Source organism: Anthonomus grandis, chromosome 3, assembly GCF_022605725.1.
Source record: "Anthonomus grandis grandis chromosome 3, icAntGran1.3, whole genome shotgun sequence".
Taxonomy (NCBI): domain Eukaryota; kingdom Metazoa; phylum Arthropoda; class Insecta; order Coleoptera; family Curculionidae; genus Anthonomus; species Anthonomus grandis.
In genome coordinates, this window is record NC_065548.1 from 23,513,023 (window position 1) to 23,539,835 (window position 26,813).

The following is a 26,813-nucleotide window of genomic DNA, read 5'->3' on the forward strand; positions in this document are numbered from 1 at the left end:
AGCTTGTATTCAAACGAGTCTTCTGGATCGGTTATATAATCGCGAGGTGGTCCTTATTTGTCATATTATTTTTTTTATTATTATTGTGTTGTAACTATAACTCTGTATCTTGAGGACAAATAAAAAAGTTTTGAAGTTCTTATATTGTAAAAAGCAAATTTGCGAAATCTTGAATTTTATCACCCTCTGGTTACAAATATTGCTATCTGCTAATCTTAATATTGACTTTCCACCATGTTATGAATTTAAAAGCTACCAAGAGCATTTTATTAGGTTTCTGCGACAGATCTCATGGTATGTCAAATTAATTTCCACTAATACCATTTAATTAATCTGTTTTTTTTATTGTGACTTCTTTTTTATATAAAATAATCATGATAAAAATTCAAAAATATCAATGGATTTCTACTTTTTACTTGGAAAACTCTTAAAATATTTCAAACAGTGTCAAATAACTTGTTTTACTGTTCTGTTTAATTTAATTAAATTAAATACATTGGACTGGACATAATGTTGTTAGCTTAATCTAAAATGATTATGATGTTTAAATCAAATTGTTGCAGACTACAGGCCAATGCTATTTATTGTATATAATATATGAATACCATAGAGTACAAATGATTGTATTTCTTAAGCAATATACTCGTATACATGCTTCTAGGCTAGTTCTGGCTCTGATTTCAACAAGTTTTTAAACCAACCAAGCCCCAATTTGGACCATTTCAGGGTGGCGGATTTTATGATCAAGGAGTTCCCATAAATTCTTCAGTGGATTTAAATCCGGACATTTATGTTTTCTTGCTCCAAGCATTCCTTCGCCAATTATCATAAGTGGTTACGATCATTATCATGGTAATCCAAAATTAACTGATATTTAGCACCTGAATACATACAATTTTCAGTCGTTCCTGTCAAATGTTTTTAGTCATTTTTAAAACTATACAATGCATTTTAATCTGATTTCCTATTTGACTCAATAGCCATCAATTATTATCTTTAATATCCGATCTATAAGAAAAAGCCGGTAGCTATTATCAAGGCTAAAATAATTTAATGTTACAATTTATAAGAACTTTTAAGTTGTAATGTTACAATTTGTAAGAACCTTAAAAATACTATTTGAACCAAATGGTTGAATGCTGCTGCAGCTGTTGAATACGCTTTTAAATGTGCGTGTGTACATAAAATAATTAGGATTGTTTACCTAAAAGACCAAGTTCTTTGTTCTCTCTTGTGACACAAACCACATGATAATGATAATTTTTAAAAAAAGACAAAAAGAGTGTTAAAATATTATCATATTATTCACATTTCAATAAAAATCGCTTTTGAATATCTTTTAGATTGCAGAAATGTTCTATGTAAAATGGTCGAGTAATGCTCTTATTATGTACCTTATCTTGGGTTTTATATTGCTTTAGATTTTTTTTATCAGTGATTCCTTTGTGATATCCCCACACAAAATAAAATATTATCAGTTTAAACTATTTTCTTTGTCTTTTTGTGTTTGTTTTTATAATACTTAATATGCTTTAAAGAAATAAGTACTTAAAAATCCATATATTTCAAATTGGAGAAAGGAGTTTAAGGAGTTCAGTTTATTTTATTGAAAACATAACTTCTTGGCATACAATCTATAAGATTTAAACACAGATCAACTGTGGAATTTTTCTTGTCATTATCTTGTAAAACTTCTCATTTAGTTATGAATATTGTTTTTCCGGAAGACAATCCGTGCATCTATATTTTAAATCTTATTGTAGAGGAACTGTCAATTAATTCGTGATTTTACAAGAATAATGCGTAAACAAAACAATGGCCACTTGTACCTGGCGCGGTGTAGCCATCGACAGCTACTCTACCGAACCCAGTTATAAGAGCCTTAAAGTTTCCCAAATAAACAGAAATATATATCCTAAAGGTTAATAAAAGTTAAATTCTCATCAAGTAAATAATACAAATGGCACAAAAGTCAAGTACCTTATATTTGAAAAACAACCAATAAATAATTAAAAAATTCTTATCGCCTTAAAAGTAAGGAAGCAAATTAATATGTATAAAAAAATATATGTATACAAGACGTTTTAGCATTGCTTAGACATATATGTTTTTTGTAATGTTCTGTATCTGATGATGGCTGTTTACACAGCCGAAATGCATAATACATTTACCTAAGTGTCCCACATGCATTTTTCTTGGAGATAAAGACTTCCCCTATTTGTTATCTTTAAAATATATATTATGGCTTCTGACCAACTTCAGGTCACCTGATTCAATTTTACCCTAGTAAATAACTTCATATTAATTAAAATAATTAGTAATAATTTGCTTGAATGGTGTGCATATATTCCAACCCAACACAGAGATCTGTATTGGGCCCTCTGTTGTTTTTAATTTATACATCCGACGAATCCCGTAAGTTTTCACTGGGTACAAGCATTCACTGATTACACACAATTATTGTATTCTTGTTTTCATTAAAACTCTTAAATTTACTAATATTGCAAAGAATTTGGGAATTGTCACCTTAGATTAAAAGACCACACTAAAACATTCATCCATAATTCATTTATGGCGTTAAAATTACTGTATAATAATACAAAAAAAAAGAAAAATTAATTTTAAATCAGTCCCTTAAACGAAACTTACGTGAGAGCTTGATATTGAGTCAATTTAATTAATGTAATTTTTTGTATGGGTTTTGTTTGGACAGTGAATGTAAAGCAAGAGTGTAACAAGTTCAGCATGCATGTAGACGTTTTTTATTTGTTTTAAGGAAATACCATCACATCTTCTCTTGTTATAAAAGTATTAATTGACTTAAAATTGTGGTCGTAGGGTACTTCATTCGTGTACTTTCCTTTTTAAAATATTAAAGAATTCCATACCACCCTCATCAATTCGATAGATTAATGCAGACAGTTAATGCATAAATGCATAATTCGCATGCATTTATGCATTATTATAACTTACACAGCTAACTATGCCTCTTCAAAGGGTATTATTTACACGTCGCTTTTCATACAACGCTGAACTCTTGGACCTTGAAATCATTCAATCAGAAGAAATACAAAAATTAATTGGTTTCCTAAGCAATGCTAAAACGTCTTGTATACATATATTTTTTTATACATATTAATTTGCTTCCTTACTTTTAAGGCGATAAGAATTTTTTAATTATTTATTGGTTGTTTTTCAAATATAAGGTACTTGACTTTTGTGCCATTTGTATTATTTACTTGATGAGAATTTAACTTTTATTAACCTTTAGGATATATATTTCTGTTTATTTGGGAAACTTTAAGGCTCTTATAACTGGGTTCGGTAGAGTAGCTGTCGATGGCTACACTGCGCCAGGTAGAAGTGGCCATTGTTTTGTTTACGCATTATTCTTGTAAAATCACGAATTAATTGACAGTTCCTCTACAATAAGATTTTAAATATAGATGCACGGATTGTCTTCCGGAAAAACAATATTCATAACTAAATGAGAAGTTTTACAAGATAATGATAAGAAAAATTCCACAGTTGATCTGGGTTTAAATCTTATAGATTGTATGCCAAGAAGTTATGTTTTCAATAAAATAAACTGAACTCCTTAAACTCCTTTCTCCAATTTGAAATATATGGATTTTTAAGTACTAATTTCTTTAAAGCATATTAAGTATTATAAGAACAAACACAAAAAGACAAAGAAAATAGTTTAAACTGATAATATCTTATTTTGTGTGGGGATATCACAAAGGAATCACTGATAAAAAAAATCTAAAGCAATATAAAATCCAAGATAAGGTACATAATAAGAGCATTACTCGACCATTTTACATAGAACATTTCTGCAATCTAAAAGATATTCAAAAGCAATTTTTATTGAAATGTGAATAATATGATAATATTTTAACACTCTTTTTGTCTTTTTTTAAAAATTATCATTATCAAGTGGTTTGTGTCACAAGAGAGAACAAAGAACATTTTTCTTGGAGATAAAGACTTCCCCTATTTGTTATCTTTATATACGCATTCTCCTACAAAATATGGACTTCTATTCAACTATATATTTTAACGTTAAAACCAGAACATTATAATTAATAGTAAGTATCAAATGCTTTGGAAAATTACTAATATACTAATTAATTTTTTGTCAGTCCTTATTACATTATCCAAAATGTTAGTTAATGCTATGAAGGTACCAAAATCTTTTATAAAGCCGCATTGGGTATTGGATAAAATAGTTTTTCAACAAATATTCACAAATTTTTGACAATGTCGGCAATATACTTATTTTTCGAAGGTCATTAAATGACCACGGGCTAGTGCCTTCTAAAAGGGGCGTATTAATAGAAAACTTCCATTGATCGGGAAAATAACCTGCCTTAATGCAACAATTTATAATTTTACATATATGTATTTGTCAATAAAGAGACTATAATGTTTAATGATGTGGGTAATAATTTATCAACGCCAGTCGCATTTGTTTGTGTTCAATAGTACAACGATTTATTATTATAGTAATCCGCTCTAAACAAGATGATATCGTGAAAATATTTAGCAAAAAAATTATTAATATCATTGCTATTTGACAGGTGTTTTGCAATATAGTTCTTAATATTTTTGCAGGCAGGCAGGCAGATTTTTGAAAGTTTTTTACACCCGATGAGGAGTATTTTGTTTGCAAATTGAAATGAAATATACCTTTTTTTCCCTTTCTTATAGCAATCAAGTTTCTAGGTTGTTTATAATTTGGCTTAGTTACGTGAGCTTCTCTAATTGGTCCATGATTATTAAGGATGTCCAAAACAAGATAACAAATATGCTTAGTTTTATAGCTAATAAAATTTATATAGGATATATCATTAAATGGAAGTAAATATAATTCTTGCAAATACATAGTTGAAATGCCAATAGAACAATTTTAAAAAGTTTTAATTTCAATGAATTTATTTCAAATTAGAATGATTTTATTATTTGTGTAATAAATACTTAGTTTCATTGTTGATTCATGATCTATTTATTTTTTTTGAAAATTAAAGTTTTAAAATATCGTATATATCGAGTATCGGAAGAATTTGCAAAATTTTTAGATTTGGCGTGTGAGATAAATCTGTCTTAAACCTTTATTTAATTCATAAACATTTTTTGGCGCATGCCATCTATTTCTAGTCTTAATTATCTTGTATAATCTACTTTTTGAGCAAAAATAGAAACATAACAAATATTCAATTATATTTTTACTAAATTTTGTAGGTGAATGGTTCAACATAACGAAAATAAACCATCATTCCTTTGTCCAAGTTTAGAACTCTATGCATGTAGTCCATCTTTAGTCCCAAGTAAATAAAAAATACAATAGCTTCAATTGACTAAGAGACTATAAATCAAATATTTATTATGAATTAGATTTAAAACATTGATCCTAGCACCAACAAATTTATGGCCAGCGATGAACATTTTTTAAATTTAATATATTTTTCGGTTTTATATGTAAATAAATATAAGAAGTATAAGAACCGATAATTACGTACTACCCATAATTTACACTGGAGTACCGATTATCGTTTGCTTGTAAAGAATTTTTTATATGGACATCTCAACTAGAAGCCCTTCAAAAAGACAAGAATTACATTCCGTCATAAATATTGGTTACAGATAACTGTTTACTCTGATGGGTTCTCCTAATCCCGTAAAACCATAGTCGTAAACTAAGTCACGGTACCGTATCGAATGTCTTTTATATCGACGTCATTTTCCTATTGTAGAATTTCTTAGGAACGATAATATTGCCGAGATGAAAGGAAGTGGTTTAGCACTTTTTATTATTCTATAATAAAGTGGTATCTTGCAATGTTTGAGGAGAAATTTCAAATGAAATTTTGCCGCTTCATATATCACAGATGTTGAAGACTTTTATTATATTATTTATGAAGCCTTTATAGCAAATGTCACTTTAATCTAAATTTTTCAATATATATTTATTTTCAGAACTCTTATAAGAATGTGATCCCATGGATTTTCTTTCTTTTTAATAATTTATATTGAGCCTGCATAAGTTCGTCAGTCACTGGCAATTCATATATACACGCTGAAACCAAAGGTTATAGTGTTGCAGAAAACATTCTTACACACATCTTAATAGAAAACGTAATATTTGTGACTCTGACTGATTTAAAAACTCGAAAATACTGGTCAGATAAAAATAACGTTTTACTTATTAATTTCCTCACTTAAAATATACGTTTTTCCTAGGTATTCTCATTACATGCACAAACATAAATTACATTGATTAAATTAAATCATAAACCAGTTTGTGGAAATTCTATTAAAAATCCCGGCGATAAATTGTTGGTACGTGATATAGACGAGGACACCTCACAATTGATTTTTTTTATCGCTCCATTTGCACAGATTCAGTCCATTTGTCGTCTTTAATTATCTACTGCCGATGTGACCTCCGTAGGTGGTTTACCTAAATAAAAAATGTTTATTTCAAAAGTATGGAAATGTAGACCGCTATATATCGATCGATCTCATGATATAAATTTCATTCCGGAAATAGGATGCGGAATCCTTAATGTGTTGCGCGTATCACGTTAGGTATTAATATTCTTTATGATTATTGCTCATCGATTCAGATAAATTGTGTTTTTCTTTTAACATTGACGTCAGTTCGGATAGAGATTTATTAATCCACCTGGTTTCTTTGTCACACGAAGTTTCTATAAATTTGTCTTGAAGACATTCTCACTTTGGTTAAATATATTTTAAGAGGTTTTAGAAAATTTTGATTAGATATTTTAGACCAAATGTATCGTAAGACCAATGATTCTGTCCTAAGATTTCTGCTTAAGCGGGTTCTATCCAAATTGTTCATATAGGTTAGAATTTCAACAGGTGGAATTTATTATCTGATTATTATTTATTATCCTAAAGCACAAAGAATTTCTCCAAGAATGGAATGTTTCACCAAGCAAAATTAATTGCCTAGAAAAAAATTTATTTTTTATTTAGTGATGAAAGTAGGTTTGTACAAAGAAAGTGCCTAGAATAAATAGAAAAATAGGTATTGTTATGCAAGTGTACCAAGATTTTTGGGCAGTTTAAGTGAGTTTTACCAAAAAACGAAATCAACAACTTTTTACTAATGTCTTTTTAATATTCTTATATGACTTTGCATGATCGCTCTCTATGTATGATTTTTTTATGTGATGGATTTTATGCAAAATGCAACAAAAACAACAAAAATTACGGCCTCAATATTGGATCACCTACTAACAAACAAAAACATACAGTGTTTCATCAGATAACACTACAGGATCATAAGTCATCAGATCATAAAATAGTGTTTGCTACAGTGAAGAAGGTAATTTAGAAGAGAAGTAAACCACAATTGACACCTTGATATGAAACAATGGAAGTAAAATGTTATAGAATACTTAAGTGATCATAAAATAAACATATTCCAAGAGAATAAAAAAATTAATGAACAAGAGTAAAACCATTAAAATAAGAAATAATAATAAGTGGGAAATTAGTATCTAACAAAGCTGGAACAAAAAGACAAGCTATATATGAGATGGAGGAAGACACAGTATGATTACACTGAAATTGAATATAAGAAATCAAAAAATTAACTAAATAAACTGAGAAGAGTTCAAAACCAATTTACAGACAAAAAATTAAAAGAAGTATAAGGTGGTGGAAAGAAAACTCGGAAAATACTTAATGAACTGTGCAGCAGAAACTCCAAGAAAAATAAGCAAAATAAAGAAAGAAAATGGAGATGACTGTCTCTGAATCCGAGAGGGCTGAAGAAATGAATGCATATTTTTTAAGTACAGATCAAAGATTGGCTTCAAATAACAATTGGCTTCAAATAGCAATAAACCAAAAAACAGAACTGCCATTCACGGAGAAGGAGGAACAAGAAACTGTTGTTCTTTAACAAACAAATATTGAAGAAACATGGAAGATAATGAGTAACATTAAAAATAATTGCGTGCGTACCTTGCATAGACGGTATAACAAAAAAAGACTTTGTAACTCTATTTGATATAATTAGACCTCTGATTGTGAACTTGAAGCAACAGTGTGGTAGAAAGTGGACAACATCTCGAAAAACTTAAACTTTCAAAAATAGGACCTATACCGAAAAAAATATGGACATGATGTGATAAGCAACTACCGCCCTAAATCGTTACTGAGTACATTTAGCAAAATTATTGAGAAAATCTTAAAAACGCGGTTTGCTCAGCATTTTGAAAAAAACATGAAATATGATAAAAACAAATATAAAGCAACTTTGAACTGACGTTACAGTACTTACAAGAAAAACTTGAACAATTAGTTAACAATGAACTACAACAATATTTTGACTGGCTTCCACGATTAATTAAGGTTACATTTGGAAAAAACTGTATACATGGTGATAAATCAAACTAACAAAAAAATATAGAATCAGTGGTAAAGATCAGTAATAAAATCTTGTACAAATTAACTGAATACAAATATCTGGGTCTAGTGATTAATGAAAGAATAACATGGGCATATTCAAAATATCTTGGACAAAGTTTTACCAATGTTGGATATAATAAAGAGGTGTAAGCATAGATTGAATAAAAATCACAAAATATTTACTCTATAACCGTTTTATTGAACCTCATATTCCATAATATGACTTTTGCATACGAATTACAAAGACTGCAAAATAAATGAATACTAAAAAATTTTTTCTAGTTTGATACAAAAAAAAATTAAAAACAAATCAAGAATTTAAATCAAACAGTGTCATACAGTCATACATAATTTTAACTTAAGACCAATAGAAAATTGAGGAAGCAGAACAAGAAAAGCAGAGTTCCCGATCTGCAAAAGTGTAGATACATTTATAATAAGTTACCGGAAACTCTTTTTATTGGTGAAGAAAAGACTGTGAGCCGTAACCCAAAAGACATTTGAAATACAAATACTGAAAATTATTTATTGCTTTTATTTTTTTTGTTCAGGATATTGAAATTTTTTTTGCATTCTTTTTAATTTAATTTTTTTGATAATTTTTGTTGTGTTAAAAATATTAAATCTAAGGCACCAGTTCCAGTTATATTTGCAACTGATTAGAGATCTGAAATAAATAAACTAAAAAAATCATTGGTATTATGTACTATTTAGGTTTAGATACCTGTAAAATAATATATCAAATAAATAATAAGAATATAAATAATTATTTTTTATAGTTTGGATCTATGTAAAAAGAATGTACTAGAAGTGAATGTGTAAAATGATAAAAGAATAAAATGTTAAAACAGTTACAAACCTGAATAGATATATTTTATACATATATTCCTTTACAAGCATCTGAAGGTATTTTTTACTGATGAAATACTTACTCTGAGATAAAATCAAGATGTTAAAAAAAATTTTATGATTTAACTGAACTGACTTGCGTGGAAGAACAAAAAATTATTTCGTTGTAGTCGAATCAGTCTTCTAATCTGTCTGACTTTATGTAAGGGAAATATTAAAAAAAGAATAATATTTGAACACAAATTTAAAATAATAATAATATTTATACTATAGTTTTTCAGAAGTAATTCATATAATTTTGTAACAAAAGACTTCACATTTAAAAAAACACTATTGTATTAAAAAAAATCTTTAAATATGAAAAAATAGAAAAAATCTATTGAATGATATTACTGGCTTCCACTCTTAGGTATTTTTTACTTTTTTCTTAATAATGTTAATGGCTTTTCCTACTTTTTTAACACCTGGTCATCAATCATACTTCCATAAAAAAATTATGTCTGAATTTTACTTTTCTCTTTCTCTTGTATTTAATCTTCATAAGAAGAATTAAAGTATACTAAGTTAGTTCCAGAAACTAATCATGAAGTATGTGTATGCATGAAGACTCACATTACAAAATCTATTAAAAAAAACAACTTAGAAGTAGCTAGCCTCAACAATATTGATATATTTATATATTTTTTTTTAATTTTCAGTATCCAATGACTATTTTACCATACGACGGATCTCGTAAAAAAGACACCGCATCATCGGCAAACTTTAACTCGGAACGCGAGGCGTGCATCCGTTGCTTCGAAAAATGGAACGAAACGGACCAAGTGGAGTTCGTAGAGAATCTTTTATCTCGCATGTGCCACTACCAACACGGACACATCAACTCCTACCTCAAACCAATGCTTCAGAGAGATTTCATCTCACTTTTACCTAGTAAGACTCCTAAGGAATGTATTTTAGTTTGCTTATAAGTTAATTTCCTTATTTAGAAAAAGGCTTGGACCATGTAGCGGAAAACATTTTATCCTACCTGGATGCGGATAGCCTGAGAAACGCGGAGTTAGTGTGCAAAGAGTGGTTTAGGGTGATATCAGAAGGAATGCTATGGAAAAAACTTATTGAAAGGAAAGTGAGAACGGTGTCTCTTTGGCGAGGACTTGCAGAACGTAGAGGATGGTGAGAAATAAGATATTTCAAGTTTAATATATTTTTTTACAAAATTTATGCTTTTAGGATTCAATACTTATTTAAACCACGTCCCGGCGAAAATCACAGACCGCATAGTTTTTATAGATCATTGTATCCGAAGATCATACGAGATATAGATAGCATCGAGAGTAACTGGAGAAATGGAAAACACATTTTACAAAGAATCAATTGTAGATCAGAGAATAGTAAAGGGGTGTATTGTTTGCAATATGACGACCAAAAAATCGTTTCTGGTTTAAGGGATAACACTATTAAGATTTGGGATAGGAGTACACTACAATGTACTAAGGTAAGATAATATTGAGAAATACTTTTATATATAGTAGTGGCAAAAATTAAGGAAAGAGTAATTAGCGTTCACATTAAGTAGTAGTCACCAGTCTTGAGTACCACTTATCTTTAATTATATTTTTGGGATAAGGAAGTCCAAAGTCCTAAGGTTGTAGTGAAAGTATTGAAACTTTATATTCTGGGTTAATTTGTATGTATCTATGTAATTTATTCAGTCTTTGTTTGGCAGTATAAATATCATATTAAATCCAAAAAACCATGATGTTTCAGTAAAATATTTATAACAATAAAATTTATAAAATAAAGAAAGTTTCCATACTTATTTCCAACTGTAATTGTAAAAAGCCATATTGAAAATTTGAATCTCAACAATAAATAAATATATATAAACACATAATTAACATTCCTGAATCCGATGTCATTTTTTTTCTCTTTAAGAAATGTCAAATTTTGGCAGATTGTTAGTGTTTTTCTGAGGGAATACCCTGTATATAACTTTATAGTTAAAAAGAGAGTTTTTTGATTTCAAATATATACAGTTTAATTACTTTTAATTAAATTGTTTTGGAAATATCGGAATCCAAACTTAAAAAAAAATTATTATTGAAGGTTTTGGTAGGCGGTGCATTGTTTTTGTTTCACATTTACTAGCAAACAAATCATTTATCTTACAAAACGGCAAAATGATAATGTCTTCTGAATCAGTTGTTTTCTAATGAACGTCAAACACTAACAAAGGACAACCTACCAAGATCCCCATATTTCCAAAACGACTTAATTGAAAGTAGCTAAACTACCTATATTTTAAATCGGAAAATTCCTCTCTTTTTAACTATGAAGCCATATACAGAGTGTTCCATAAGAAAAACTAACCTTCTTCCAAAATTTGAAATTTCAACAAGAAAAAAAATTGACATTCGATTAAAAAAATTGAAGTCAAATGCCAAAAGTTTCGTAATTTTTTTTTTACTTTTCACCCAACCTCTGTATAGGGGGGAACAATATACGGGGAAAGACCCTGTACCTTGCAATAAATTGCAGAAATAAAGTATAAAAATTCCAGAGGTCCTAATGTTGTATTTTCTCTTTTTAATTTCTAATGAGAAATGACAATTTAAATAATATATTTGTTACATATTACGAAATGATTAATACAGAAATAAGGAACACGGCGTGTCAGAAGGGAAAAACTAATTCCTTTTTTGATATCTTTGGAAAACCTCTAGCTGATTTTTACCCTGTATATCACTTTTGATTAAAAAGTCGTTTTTCCTCAGTTTTCCTGCTGAAAGAAGTTCTAAATTTTACTGCCTGCAATATAAATGGATATAAATTACTAGAGTGACTCGAAAGTTCGAAGCTAAAATAAATGAAAGCCATGGTTATTGGAATTGCAAAATACAGAAAAATGTATTTTGTTTTATAAAAAGTTGTCACCAATTTTTCTAACCATAAAAAAGAATGAAAAAAAGGACCAATTTATAGATGTGTCAATTAGCTGATAAAAATCAATTTTCAATGTGTCATTTAAAATCTGTTTTAATCCTTCATTAAAGCTTTATATGCGTTTTTCTAAAAAAAAATTGGTTTTAGCAACCAGACAAGGCCCTATTTCTTCTGTAAGATAAAGAAATCATTTTTCACTTGAAACTGATATACCTGTTGGTTTTTAAGGTACGCTAAATGTCGCTGCTAGCGCTCTGTAGAAGGTACAACTAAACAATCCAATAAACTAGAGATCGACAGATATGAAGTAAATTTTTTTTGTATGTAGGTTATTATAGTTATTATAGTTATTATAGTTGAGTATAGGCGTTGACCTGAGCGGACGTGTGTTTTTGCGCTGACCAGTAAAGTGTTAAGGTTTGGCTGTATTTATGGTTCGAAAATTCTGAAATTTTCACAGAAGCTTCTCTGGTGACCACTACAGATGGGTAAGTGATTTAATTTCACTTAACCCATTGAATAACCAACAATAAAGTCAGTTTGATCCACACCGCATGAAATCTCTTATCAGTCTATAGAGATAAAAAATGTCCTTGTGTGGGCTTTGCAACACGGGCAGGATCCTCTCGCAGCAAGCCGCATCTCACCTGCGCAGGATCTTGTAAGAAACGATTCCATGCTGAATGCATGCGTATACCCAGTGATGCAGTAAATATTATTACAACGATTCCTGGACTGATTTGGCGTTGTCTTTCCTGTCGTAATCTACCTTTGGATGAAATTAAAAGTACCATTCGGGAATCTTTGCAGAACGACATTTCTTCTGTCAAAGAATCAATATTGCAGACCACAGATGAGAAACTCTCTGTTCTACAACCTACTGAGATCCAGCAACCTAGAGTTAGTTATGCAGATGCGTTGAGCGGTCAAAAAACAAGGCTTATTATAAAACCGAAGAATACGGCACAAGATAACAGTCACACTAAGGCTGACATCTTAAACCGTATCAAGCCAGCGGATGAAAGCATATCCTTCAACCATGTTAAACACATTGCAAATGGCGGTGTTCTTGTCACAGTTGAACCTAATAGCGCAGGAAAAATGAAGGATCTGGCCAATGAGAAACTTAGGGAAGACTACGAGATTCGAGAACTTCAGTCGACAATGCCGTTGATCCGAATAGTTGGTTTATCAGAAGATTACTCTAACGAAGCACTAGAATTTCATTTGCGGTCTCAAAATAAATTGTTGTTTAGTGGTGCATCTAGGATGAGTGTACTTAAGGTCTGGCCTACAAAAAAAAATGAAACTATATTTTAGGCTACTTTACGTGTAGATACTTTTACTTTTAAAAAGCTAATTGATCAAAAAAGAATTGTTGTAGGTCTTGACAATTGCAACATTTATGACTCCACGTCAATAACACGCTGTTTTAGATGCAATGTTCTTGGTCATTTAGTGAAGTTTTGCCAAAGTAACGTCGTTTGTCCTCTTTACGCAGGCGCACATGAAGTTAGAATGTGCACATTAAAAGCAGCAGATAAAAAAAATTATAAGTGTGCTAATTGCGAGTCTTTAAAAAATAAATATAAATTGAATATTGAAATCAATCACGCTGCTTGGGACCATTCTGCTTGCTATGCATACAAACAATCTAATAGCAAATTCAAGTCCGATATTTTTGGGTCCACTCTGTAGCAACCAACTTTATTGGATTCCCCCAACCTGCAAGGTAAAACCGCCTGCCCTCTCTCTCGTGGTTCCTGCGGCTCGCATTCAGTCGAGTCTCGGCAGCATGATCGTTGCAATGACCTTCGCATCTGTTATCAAAACCTTAGAGGACTTCGCTCGAAAACAAAAGTACTTTACAATTCTCTTTTAACATGCAATTTTGACGTTATTGCTTTGGCCGAGACTTGGCTGAATGATGGGATTTATAGCTCGGAACTTTTTCCGAATGCGTACTCTGTCTACCGCTGCGATAGAAACTATGCAGAGATGTCCGAGAAGAGGGGCGGGGGGGTGGCATTAGCAGTAAAGCAGTCATTTTCGGTGGTAAAGTTAAACTTGGCGCTTTCTTATAACCTTAAAAATATTATTGAAATCATAGGTATAAAAATTATATTTGAGCACTCTTATGTATATGTTATTTTAATATACATACCACCCGGACTTAATGCTGATATATATGAAAATATTTTTGAATACTTATCTTCTTTAACCTATCTTTTCAACTCAAAAATAATTTTGCTAGGAGACTTTAATATACCTGAGTATATTAATTATTCGGAAAATTCATTATCATCCAACAGATTAAACCAGATTATTTATACTTTAAACTTTTTTGACTGGAATCAGGTAAATTTTATTAAAAATTCTCAAGGTAAATTATTGGATCTGGTCATTACATCAGAGCCTCAATTCTGTACTGTGGAGCGATGCTACGACTTCTTGGTTGACGAGGAAGCTATCCATCCTTCGTTATTTATAAGGTTCAATTATACCCCTGACAAAAAGTTTAATGACTGTAAAATAGATAATATTTTTTATAATTTTAAAAAAGCTGACCTCAGATTGTTATATGACAGTTTTCTTAGAGTTGATTGGAGTGATTTAGAAGCGGTTAAAAATGTTAATACTGCTATGAACATTTTCTATCTGAAGATTTATTCTTGTCTTGATATGTATGTTCCGAAAACTGCAAAAAGAGCTCGTACCTACCCGCCCTGGTTTTCTTTTGAAATAGTAAGAGACATAAAACAAAAACATAAATTTTGGATAAAATTTAGACGCTTTCATTTTCAACAAGATTTAATAAATTTTCGAGAATTGCGTTCTAAAATAAAAAGAAATGTTGAGCTGTCATACAAACAATACTGTGCGAGACTTGAGAATGATTTAAACTCGCAGCCTAATAACTTTTGGAAGTTAATTCGGAGTTCACAAAAAAATAACTCCCTGCCCCAAAATATGTTTGATCAACAAGGAACTTTGTTATCGGATCCGCAGAGTATTACTGATGCATTTGCAGCTTTCTTTCGGAGCACATACACGACTTTTAATTCACCTCAAGCCTCTAACTCTAATAATATTCAGACACCGTACCCGGAGTGCATAACCATAACTAGATTTACTGAAAACGAGGTATTAAGTGCTTTAAAAACTATAAAACCCACACCGATAGTTGGACCTGACAAAATACCCGCATTTCTTTTATCAGACTGTAGACATGTTTTTGCAAAACCATTAACAATTCTTTTTAACTTGGCCCTTAAACAAGAATGTTTTCCTGATCTTTGGAAGTCGTCTAAAATTGTTCCCATACATAAAAAGAATGACAAAAACATGGTTGAAAATTACCGGCCTATCACATAAATAAATAACTTCTCCAAATGTTTTGAGCGCGCACTTCATTCTGCTTTATATCCTAAAGTGGGGAGTCTTATAAATACTCGACAACATGGATTCATGAAAGGTAGATCTACCACTACAAATTTGATTTCTCTTACAGAATATATCACCGAATCAATAAATGCAAACTCTCAAGTCGATGTTATTTATACAGACTTTTCAAAAGCATTTGACCGACTAGACCACAACATTCTTATTAATAATTTCGACCTATATTATGGATTTTCTTCTTCTTTGTCAAATCTTTTACAGTCCTATCTTACCGAGCGACCACAACACGTGGAATGTTTTGGTCGTAGTTCGGTGCAGATAGTTGCCACTTCCGGAGTCCCACAGGGCTCAATTCTGGGACCACTCCTTTTCAACTCATTCATTAATACAATATCTGACCAACTTGATGTTAATAGCCTGCTGTACGCAGATGACATAAAACTATATATTAGAATTGACTCTATTTTGGATTGTGAGCAGCTACAAAATAATTTAAGTCTTTTGAATACATGGTGTAAAAATAATAATCTACCCCTTAATGCGGCTAAATGTAATGTTGTCTTATTTGGCTTTAAGAAAAACTTCATTACTTACAACTATACCATAGATGATGCTATTCTGCCTAGATCAACTGAATTTAGAGATTTAGGGGTGATCTTTGACAGCTCTTTCTCTTTTCAACCGCATATTTTAGATATTGTCAAGCGCAGTTATAGAATGTTGGGATATATCATCAGGAACTCGCAAAATTTTAATAATGTTCCTAGTCTAAAAATCCTGTACTTTTCTTATGTCAGATCAATATTGGAATATGCATCCCAAGTTTGGTCACCATATTATACAAATCATATTCATGAACTTGAAAATATTCAACAAAAATTTCTCAAATATCTTTGGTACAAGAGTGACGGAGTGTACCCAGAAATGGGTTTCCCACATCAGCGTTTATTGGAAAGATTTTCGTTTGCTTTGCTGGAGGATCGGCGAAAATCCGCTGATTTGCAATTTTTATTTAAGTTGGTAAATAATATTATTGATTCACCAGATCTATTGCAGCAACTAAATTTTCATGTGCCTCGCATATCAGCAAGGAATACATCAACTTTTTACCTATCAAGACCTAGAACCAACATTTCTAAATTTTCTCCTCTGCGCAGAGCATGTAACATACATGACTCTGTTCTGGATCAGTGTGACATCTTTAATTGCAGTTTGTCGGAAATTAAAAGAGTACACTTTTCCTAGATGTTTTACTTTTAATTTACTTTGTCTATATTTCTTTTAATACCATTTGCTTGTAATTATTGATAATATTGTATTCTTTTTAATTTTCTTAAGATACCTATGTTTTGTAATTTATTGTTGTAATTTTCCCACTCATTAATTGGAATTTATTCTGTGGAGTGGTGTAAATAAATAAATAAATAAATAAATAAATAATTATATTTTTTCCGACGAGGCAAATTCGGTTAAATCTCTTTATTTTGAATCCCTACGGCAAAGCGTTGTATAAACCCTATGTAATCCGTTTTTCATAAAGAAGATTACTAGAAGGGATATAATTCGCCATTGACGGTAACCCCAGTATTTATCTTTAGTAAGCTTTATGCTTATCATTTTTAAGGTTTCATTATATTAGTTTTTTATCTATTTTGGGGCTACAGTTAACATCGAGGTTAAATTTGTATAATTTTGTTTGCTCCAGAATTTGTTCGGTCCTTAATTGCAATATTTCGTCGTCAAAACATTAACAAAAATTCAATAATTGTCATCATAATTTTTAGCAAATTTTGGATTATTGGAATATCAACTTTTAAAATCTGATGTGAGCAAGTTTTTTCTTGTACAGTGTTAGGATAGTAGTTATTATTTTATAAAATGCTACGAATAATACTTCCATTTCTAGCATTTTATTTACATACAGTTTTCGTGTACATTACAGGTTAAAGTTATCGATGGCTCGAATGTTTGCCTACCTTATTAGGAAGGGTAATTCAATATTGGCGGTCGATGCAAACGTAATCGAAAACTGTTTACTTATGATTCTTTAAACCTACCGATAGGCAAGAAAAACAACCCGATATGCGCTTTATTTTTTGTATTCTTTGGAGAGTACAATTACACTTTCAAAGCGATAATTTAGCGTTCTAGAATGTTTTAAAATGACGTGTCAATATGACTTTTAAGAATACCGTTTTGTAAATAGAATAACATCGAATGTCTGATTCATTACGCTTTTCGATGTTATTAATTTTTTTTAAGAATCGCGTAATTCTAAGAATAATTCATCTGCATTAATACACCTACCAACATAGACAAAAAATAAAAGAAGACAAACGCAAAAGAGAGGGATAATTTTTCTAAAAATGCTTAAGAGCCCAATATGCTACCGTCGCTTTTTAAAACGGTTTCCAATGCGGAAGACGATGGCTAAAAAATAATTTCAGCGAATTACGTAAAAGTATGTCATTGAAGAGGTTTTTATTTAAAATTTAAAAAATATATTTTAATTGACATAAAAGATTTTTTAACAAGCACTAGATTTTTAAAAAAGGAAAATCTATCGAATAGGCCAACTGCTTATATGATTTTAATATATAGCAAAAATCCTACGATGTACACTATGAGAAAAACGCATTTCAAATTTTATGTACTAACATCGCAAAGTATTTTTTGACATACCATATAATTATAATGTAGATAAATCTAGTTTAAAAATTCAATAGGAGAGGCATAAAAAAAGCTTCTTAAAAATTTTTCTGTTTTATTTTTAGCAATGGGTTGATGTCTCTATTTTTTCATACAATTATAATAAATCATCAGATAAACTTAATATAAATATTTTTTAGGTTCTTATTGGACACACGGGATCAGTACTCTGCCTACAATATGATGATAAAGTGATCATAAGTGGCAGTAGTGACAGCACAGTTCGAGTATGGAATGTTGACACTGGAGAAATGGTCAATACTTTAATTCATCACTGCGAAGCTGTTTTACATTTGAGGTTTAATAATGGAATGATGGTCACATGTTCTAAGGTACAAATTTCTTGAAAAAAAATTTATGTTAGATTTAACTATCATCAAGATGGCTTAGTTTGGAAGATTTATATTAGTAAATCAATGTAATCTGACGGAAGAGAAATCAAATATAGTCATTTATAGCAATATGAAGAAAAGAAAAATTTGAATCTTGTCGGCGTTCCGTAATTGGACTTTGTCGGAATTACACTTAGTCACACTGAAACTGACACTCTGAGTTTTACATTAGTTCAATTTAAATTTTGTAATTTTTATCAATAAAGTTAAAGAGAATTAATTGGATAAAGGGTCAATACGACACGTCCACGGATCGTATACACGATGTATACGCGAATACTACAAACATGAAAAAAGAATCTACTATAAAGGGAGCAAAAATCTGCCAAAAATCTCTAAAAGTAACTCTCGCTATATTAAATCGTATACCAAAATTTCTTAGTAATTACGAAATCACAAGTTAAGCAGCACAAGAGCGAAAGAAAATTGCGATACTTAATAAAAGGTAATATGGACCAATATATGTATTTGAATATTTTAAACAAAATTTTAACTTCTAAAAAATTTGGGAAAGAAGATTCATATAAATTTTACCAAAACGATAATCCTAAATATTACTTGGTTTTATGCTGCTACAATTCCAGAGTTATTGACAGTCCTTCACACAGATCTTAAAGATTAACTTAAAGGTTTACTACTGAAGTAATAATTGCCAATATCTGCAGTATATTAATAAAAATGGATGACTTAATGTTCAAAGACTTTTGGGAAATGAATCAGAATGGACAATTTTATTAAAATGTATGTTTCAATTTGAGGTTAAAACATGTATTTTTAATAACATGCAAAGCACGATTGCCTATTTTGTTGGATTTTATAATTTGGTAGTCAAATTTTATTTTTAAGTATTTTAATTTTGGCATTCTCGCTACATTTTAGAGAAAAAATATTGAAATCTACTTTTATGTTATGATAATCTAAAACTGCTTAATCAACTAAATGAATCTATTAGGTAAGGAAAATGCTTATGAAAGAATTTTATTATAAAAACTATTTTACAATCGAATGCTCCACTTGTACACCTGCCCACAATGTATTTCCCTCCTCTCGCCACACACCGTTTTTTTCATTGGCCCAAAATCTTCTTTTGTAAGAACATTTAGGAAATGCAGATTTTCGCTTCACCTTTCCATTAAATCACACCTGGTTGCTTTTAAAGCAGACTTAATTTCAGAAGCAGGAAAGGAACATGGTTCTAAATTAGGCGAGTGCGATGCACAGTTAAGCACTGGAGTTCCTCTAGCGGCTAAATAAAATTCACATCGTCCTTTCCATCGTCAGGACGTCACGACCTGTTTTTCTACAAGCTCGGTCATTTCTTACAAATTCGCTTTTGCATTATTGGAAAAACTGTCAAATTGGTTTAATGTTTGACCCTCTGGAACCCATTCAGTCATCCGTTGATGTATGATGGCTTTACATTTGGATTTCGACATTTTTATTTTTTTCATTTTTAGGAGTAGAGGTACCAAATAATAATAATAATAATAATAATAATAATAATAATAATAATAAATCATTTTATTGGTCCAATTAATTATAACAAATTTGCAAATACAAAACAAATATATAAATGAAACAAATGGCCTTTATAGTCAGCTTCTCTCCAAAAGGAGAGGCTGTTAAAGCCGTAGAAAAATTCTAAGCTGTACTTACATTTAGTTACCTAACCTAAGCCTAATAAAACCCAAGACATTCATGAAAAGCTAGATGACTCGGTCCATTATGTTAAGCGGTACAGAGATAGTACACGGTAAAACTATTAAGCTCTGGTCAGAAAAAAAAAACTGTATGTATATAATATCTTATTTTCTCTGAAATGCATATAAACGCCCATAAAAACTCATTCACTGAGAAGCCGCTGTCTGATCCTTCTTTTGAAACAGGATAAAGATGTGTTAAAATGAGTAACTTGAAATTTATTTACGGTTGACGCTATGTTATAAGAGAATCCTCTTTTAAAAAGTTCCTTATTGTGCTTGGGGATCGTAAGGATGTGCTTTCTACATATATTTATATTTATAACATCAGTTCTGTAAACAATTATCCTACTGAGATAGATAGGACACTGAAATTTAATGATGTTATAAAACAGACAAGCCGAGTGCAGTACACGCCTATTGAACATTGATAACCAGCTAAGTTCTTTAAGCTTATGTGATACGTGTTGTCCACGTCTTATGCCACATATAAAACGTATGCATGAGTTTTGAACCTTTTGCACTCTCCGGGCCTGTGTTGTATCCAGAAAAGGACCATAAACACTATCCGCGAAGTTAAAGTGTGATAGTACGAGTGCGTCACTTAGTTCAATTTTGGTTTTCTTTTCTAAGTAATGCCTATGAGGAAAAAGAGATTTAAGGGCGCAGTAGGATTTTTTAATACAACCTGTTATGTGTTCGGTAAATTTTAGTTTAGTGTAACAAATTAAACCCAGGTTTTTAGTGGAATTTTAAAATTTTTAAAAGAAATATTAGCGTTTCCGATACTTATATTCAACTGACTCAAGATATTTTCACGTAGTTTATCATTACAAAATAATAAAGCCACCAATTTCAAGGGGTTCAACCTCAGCATGTGACCCGCGGACACCTCACAAAACGCCCGAAGATCCGTATTAATTTCGTATTATTAACAGATCTCAGGTTAGCCTCTGTCGCATTTTCTGGCTTAAAAGAGTATAAAATTTGAGTGTCGTCGGCATATAAATGATAATCACAATGGCGAATAGAATTAATAAAATTAGACGTGTAAATTGTAAAAATTTACACGTCTAATGAATAAATACGAATGAATACGAGATCTCCGCGCATAATTTTTTTGATTTTGGTCACTATTTGCGGACTTAAAACAGATCGATTCTTAAACAGGTCGATATGGATATTGATAATTTTCGGTGCCATCTCGGCTTTCAGAAAACCGTTTATGCTATTCGAACATACGCGCACGTGATTGATTTATTTAATTAAGCCTTCATTTCCTATTGGTAACTTGCCCGATAATACGAAATTGTTTACAAATTTGCTAACATGTTAACTGATAGAAACAATAATTAAACTAAGCTTAAAGGAGGCAATCGAAAAATCAAAGTAAAAGAAAAAACCCAACAACAATATATAAATTTAATAATATATAATTTAAGTTTTAAACATAACCGACCGCAATAAGCCCTAATCAGAGTTACGGTAATATATATCAATTATATCATAGCGACCACATTTATTAAAGAAACATTTATGTCGCACAAATAGGAAATTTTATTTAATATAACACACATTACATATAAAGGTGATTTTAACAACATATTGGAGTGTCGCATTGGTAAGAAGAAGTTAGTAAAAAAATACAAGAAAGAAGAACAGGACAGTCCATTAAACAATTAGTTACCCGAATAAAGAAAAGACAATTAAAGTTAAGACAGTTAACGAAGATTAAAGCAACCTAATCGTTAGCAGTGGTCAAAATTCCTTACAGGGATGACCATCAAGTCTATACTTAGAATATTGAAAGGCTAGAATTAGTAAATAACGACTTTGTTGTGTTCAATATGTCCTGTGCACATGGGCAAGGGGGGTGTTTTGTTTACAAACATATTCATCGATTCCTTCGATTCATCGAAGTTTACACGCATTTTCAAAAGAGGAAATGTTTAGCTATATATCAACACAAAAGTTTTTAGTTGAAAAAAGACGCATTTGAGTGTTTTTGTGAACTGTTACGATAGTAAAAACTTGTGCTGTTTGTGTTGCACCATGGGAAAAAGGCGATTTAAGCCAATCTTTTCACCGATATTGTCATAACATTATAGCAAGGACCAACCGTCGTCATAAACGTAGAATAATAAAAACTTATTAAGAAATCTATAATAATTACAAAATATTCAATTTCCATATAAATGCTTTTTATTGGATAAGTTCCTCCCCTTACTCTAATGAAGTACGTTAAAAAAATGCATAAAGTGTTCATAAACGGTAATATTGTTTATAATTTAAGGCATAATCTATTAGAAATAAATATTTATCATGTAAATCATCTTTTGGCGACGTCACTGGTAAAGATTAGTTGTGTCGGTGGAATCAACAATGCGATCGAGCGGCGTTGCGATGTTGTTGCCTTTTTCTCTAAAATTCGTTATCTACGTTCATTAAACTTTGAATGTTGACTTCTTTATAGAGTATCTTATCATATTTTATGGAAAAAAATGTTTCATATTTTATTAAAGAGGAATAGTATTGTTTTGCTCCTGTCAAAATAAGTGACAAATTTTTATGATATTATAAAGTGTGTTTTTTGCCATTTCTACATAAGCATTCGCATCAGAGATGTTGCAAGCAATCAAACTGCCCATAGTTCCACGGCAATGCTAATTCTAGCCTTTTAATCTTCTAAGAGTCTATAGTCTAATTAATTAGCAAACCTGCGCTGAACAGATCACATCATTGTAGCTCTGGTAAATTTTATTCCAAACGATGCAGCTATATCCCAATTTTGACCTGGTAATGCATCTAAAAAGCAGTTTAAACGTAGACTCGGCAGTAAAGCTCTGATAGCTTCTACTCATAAACGCAAGTTTCTTTATAGCTGATATCACCCTAATAAAATGTGGTATAAGTATAAATTGGGCATCGAAGGCGATACAAAGATGAGTTATCTGACTAAGCCTGCTCAGAATGGTATTATTAGTAGTTGTGAATAGCTTGAATAACTTGATAATACATACTCTGACCAAACACAAGAGAAGACAAGAAATAAGCAGCTATTAATACTTCTATGTTAAAAAATAGGTCATAAAATTAAGTCATCGGAAAAAAGCAAGTCTATATCAGTTCAGTGAGCTAACCAGTTGATAAACAAAATAAATAACAACGGACCAGATTTGAACCTTAAGGTATCGAACGCTTGCCGTTGCAATGCCTCCCTACCGATCTAGTTATAAATGAAGTATTCGTTAAGGTTAAGGATACAAAAAATATCGAATTTTTAAAACAAAATGGCGGTGTCTGAAACATTTTCTAAAAACTACTTTTTTTTATATAGCTTCATGGCATATCTTTAAAAATAGGACAGCTAGAGCAAAATTATTATTTTTTTCTTTAAGTACATGAAAATGGCTAGTGAAGTACATAAGGTTTTTTTTATATCGAGTTTAACAAAAGTATATTATGGATTAAAACCGGCATTCCTGACTCAATTTCAGCTGTAATAAAAACAAACGTTGACAGGGCTGAAACAAAAACTGATACCCAAGGTATCCTAAATTTATATATAAATTTTTATACCACCTGAACTAATAAGTTCACTCAACTAATAAGTGTTTAAATGAAAAATTTAATTTATTTTTCTCTTTTACTTACCTAAAATAATTTATGTTTTTGTTATAAAAAATATTTTGTCTACTATTTTTCTATTAGCATTGATCATTACATTATTTTTTTTTTATTACCCATATTGCCATAGTGAAGGAAGTACATTGGCCGATAGCCATAATCAACGTTTTTCTGAATACATCACTTAGTTTAATTTTTAGGATCGTTCGATAGCTGTATGGGATATGGTATCACAAACAGAAATCACACTAAGAAGGGTATTAGTTGGCCACAGAGCGGCCGTAAATGTGGTAGATTTTGACGAAAAATATATTGTTTCTGCTAGTGGCGATCGGACTATTAAGGTAGGAATCTTAAGTTATAATAATTTTTTTCATAAATATTCATCACATTCGATTTATTAGGTATGGAACACATCGACGTGTGAGTTCGTTCGCACTTTAAATGGACACAAAAGAGGGATAGCTTGTTTGCAATATAGAGATAGACTGGTCGTTAGTGGTAGTTCAGACAATACAATCAGGTTGAATTATTTGAGAAAAAAGGTGTAACCTTTTTAAAAACCTTAATATTTTTTTAAGGTTATGGGATATAGAATGCGGCGCTTGCCTGAGGGTATTGGAAGGACATGAAGAACTAGTTAGGTGTATAAGGTTTGACAGTAAACGGATAGTCAGTGGTGCTTACGATGGTAAAATCAAAGTCTGGGATCTCCTGGCGGCTCTTGATCCTAGAGCGTCGACTAGTGCGCTTTGCTTACGTACTTTGGTGGTAAGTATTAATTTTTTTAGGGTAAATTTGTACGCATAACTGTAATTGAAAATTACCGAAAATTCTTTTTTGCTCCAGGAACACAGTGGTCGCGTTTTTAGGCTACAGTTCGACGAGTTCCAGATAGTAAGCAGTTCCCACGATGATACTATCTTGATATGGGATTTCCTTAATTCTATTCCCGAACCAGCGCCTCTTGGGATGACCAATACTGGATGTGGAACATCACCTTCTTCGCGTAAGTATTAGAATACACTATTAGTTAATTGGTGCGCAAAAAATTAGAAGTGTTCTGAATATTCCTAGTCAATTAGTCAATGGAATGTTTTTGTTACTTATATATTAAAAAAATACTTATATATTGTTAAAAATATATATAAGAACGTTTTTGGTTTTAGGTGTATTATTTTAATACAAATAAGGCTATTTCATTATTTTTTACAGAAGAAATATTTGCTTCAATAATGTAGTGTATTATAAAAGGTATGAGTCAACAAATAAAATTACGTCGTCTTTGGTAAGAGTGTAAAAGGAAACCAAATGAGATGGAATTGTATTTATTATTGGAACAAAAAATATACTGGATGCGTCATTATACGAAGTAGAACAAAAAGCTTTATGGCAAAATTGTGAAGTTGCCAAAAATCTATAAACTAAAAATATTTTTATATATGGAGAAGTCACAAAAAAAAACATAAAACATTTTTCTTTAATGGAATACCCTGTACATTATTTCACAAAATGACCTGGGAAAGTCGCATGCAAATTTTAAAAATGTGATATCAAAGTAAAGCTCTCTTCATACCAAATCGTTCATCTTTTCTTACTTTTTTCCCGACAATGTCTGTCCAGCCCCATAAGGAGTAAATTCAATGTGACTGTACATGACTGCTGACAGACTTCGCACTAATACCATTAAATACCTTGGCAATATGTTGGATAAACATCTAAAATGGAACAAACACGTTACTCACTTAAATAAGAAAATTAGAAATCCGTTTCATTTTTTTTCCATTGTGTGAAATACTTATTAAAAAATATTACTAATTTTGTAGGAATCCTTGGTGCAATCAATGCTTAGATAGTGTATTATCGTTTAAGGCAGTTTATATAATTATGATCTAATAAAAATATCTACTTGTCTAAATGCTATTTTAAGAATTCTGTTTTTTAAAAATAATATTTGAAATATAAGAAATTTATGTCAACTGCATATTAAATTAAATTTTAAAAATGGATCATTTACCTGTTTCACAGAATCCTAGCCATTTAACCAGATTTGCTTTACAAGAAAATATCATTTTTCTATTTATGTGCACCTCTTCTTGCCAACGATTTATCACTTATCTTGATCCCTTACTTTTCAATAAACCTCTAGATGACCTCTGACACAACAACTGAAGAACAATCAAAAGAAATTCAAGAGGGAAATCAGGTGTTTTCTTCGGAAAAACCTCATTTTTTTTTCTACACATGATTATCTGATCCACTGATTTTTCAGAAAAATCTAAAGTAAAATATAAATCGTGTACACAGATTGTTCTTGTATGTCTTGTTTCTTGTATTCTTCTCATAATGCTTTTTTTCCTACATTTATTTCATAATTTTTTATATAAATCCAGTTCGAACATCCAGTCCGACATCGAATTAAATTTGCGTTATATAATTATTAATAAATGCATTTCACGGTTTCTTTCACATGCACTTTTTAAGATTGAAGGATTATTAAGCATATAAATCTTAAAAGAGTCATTTAAAACTTAGGCAGTTCCTTTTCCGAAGAAATGTGTTAAAATTGAAGTTTATATGGTATTTAAAGCATGTACACATGTTTATAAGAATTATATAATCCATGAATTTCTTAAAATGATTTTTCTATATTCAAACTATTTAATAAAATCAAATCGTTGCTTTCTAGCATGCCAAATATTTCTGGTTACGTAGAGAGCCATCGTAAAAAGTTGACGTTATT

At 30.6% G+C, this 26,813-nt stretch overlaps 1 protein-coding gene across 2 annotated transcripts in view; it reads left to right on the plus strand.

Moving 5' to 3' along the window:
• LOC126733912 (beta-TrCP) overlaps positions 1-26,813 on the plus strand; it is a 58,596-nt gene that overhangs the window by 27,375 nt on the left and 4,408 nt on the right. For both annotated transcript variants that reach the window (XM_050437372.1, XM_050437373.1), the window contains exons 2-9: positions 9,996-10,227; positions 10,284-10,470; positions 10,528-10,792; positions 18,492-18,683; positions 24,271-24,414; positions 24,475-24,593; positions 24,652-24,841; positions 24,920-25,079. In XM_050437372.1, the coding sequence (XP_050293329.1) occupies positions 9,996-10,227; positions 10,284-10,470; positions 10,528-10,792; positions 18,492-18,683; positions 24,271-24,414; positions 24,475-24,593; positions 24,652-24,841; positions 24,920-25,079 (1,489 nt within the window). The remainder of the gene's footprint in view (positions 1-9,995; positions 10,228-10,283; positions 10,471-10,527; positions 10,793-18,491; positions 18,684-24,270; positions 24,415-24,474; positions 24,594-24,651; positions 24,842-24,919; positions 25,080-26,813) is intronic.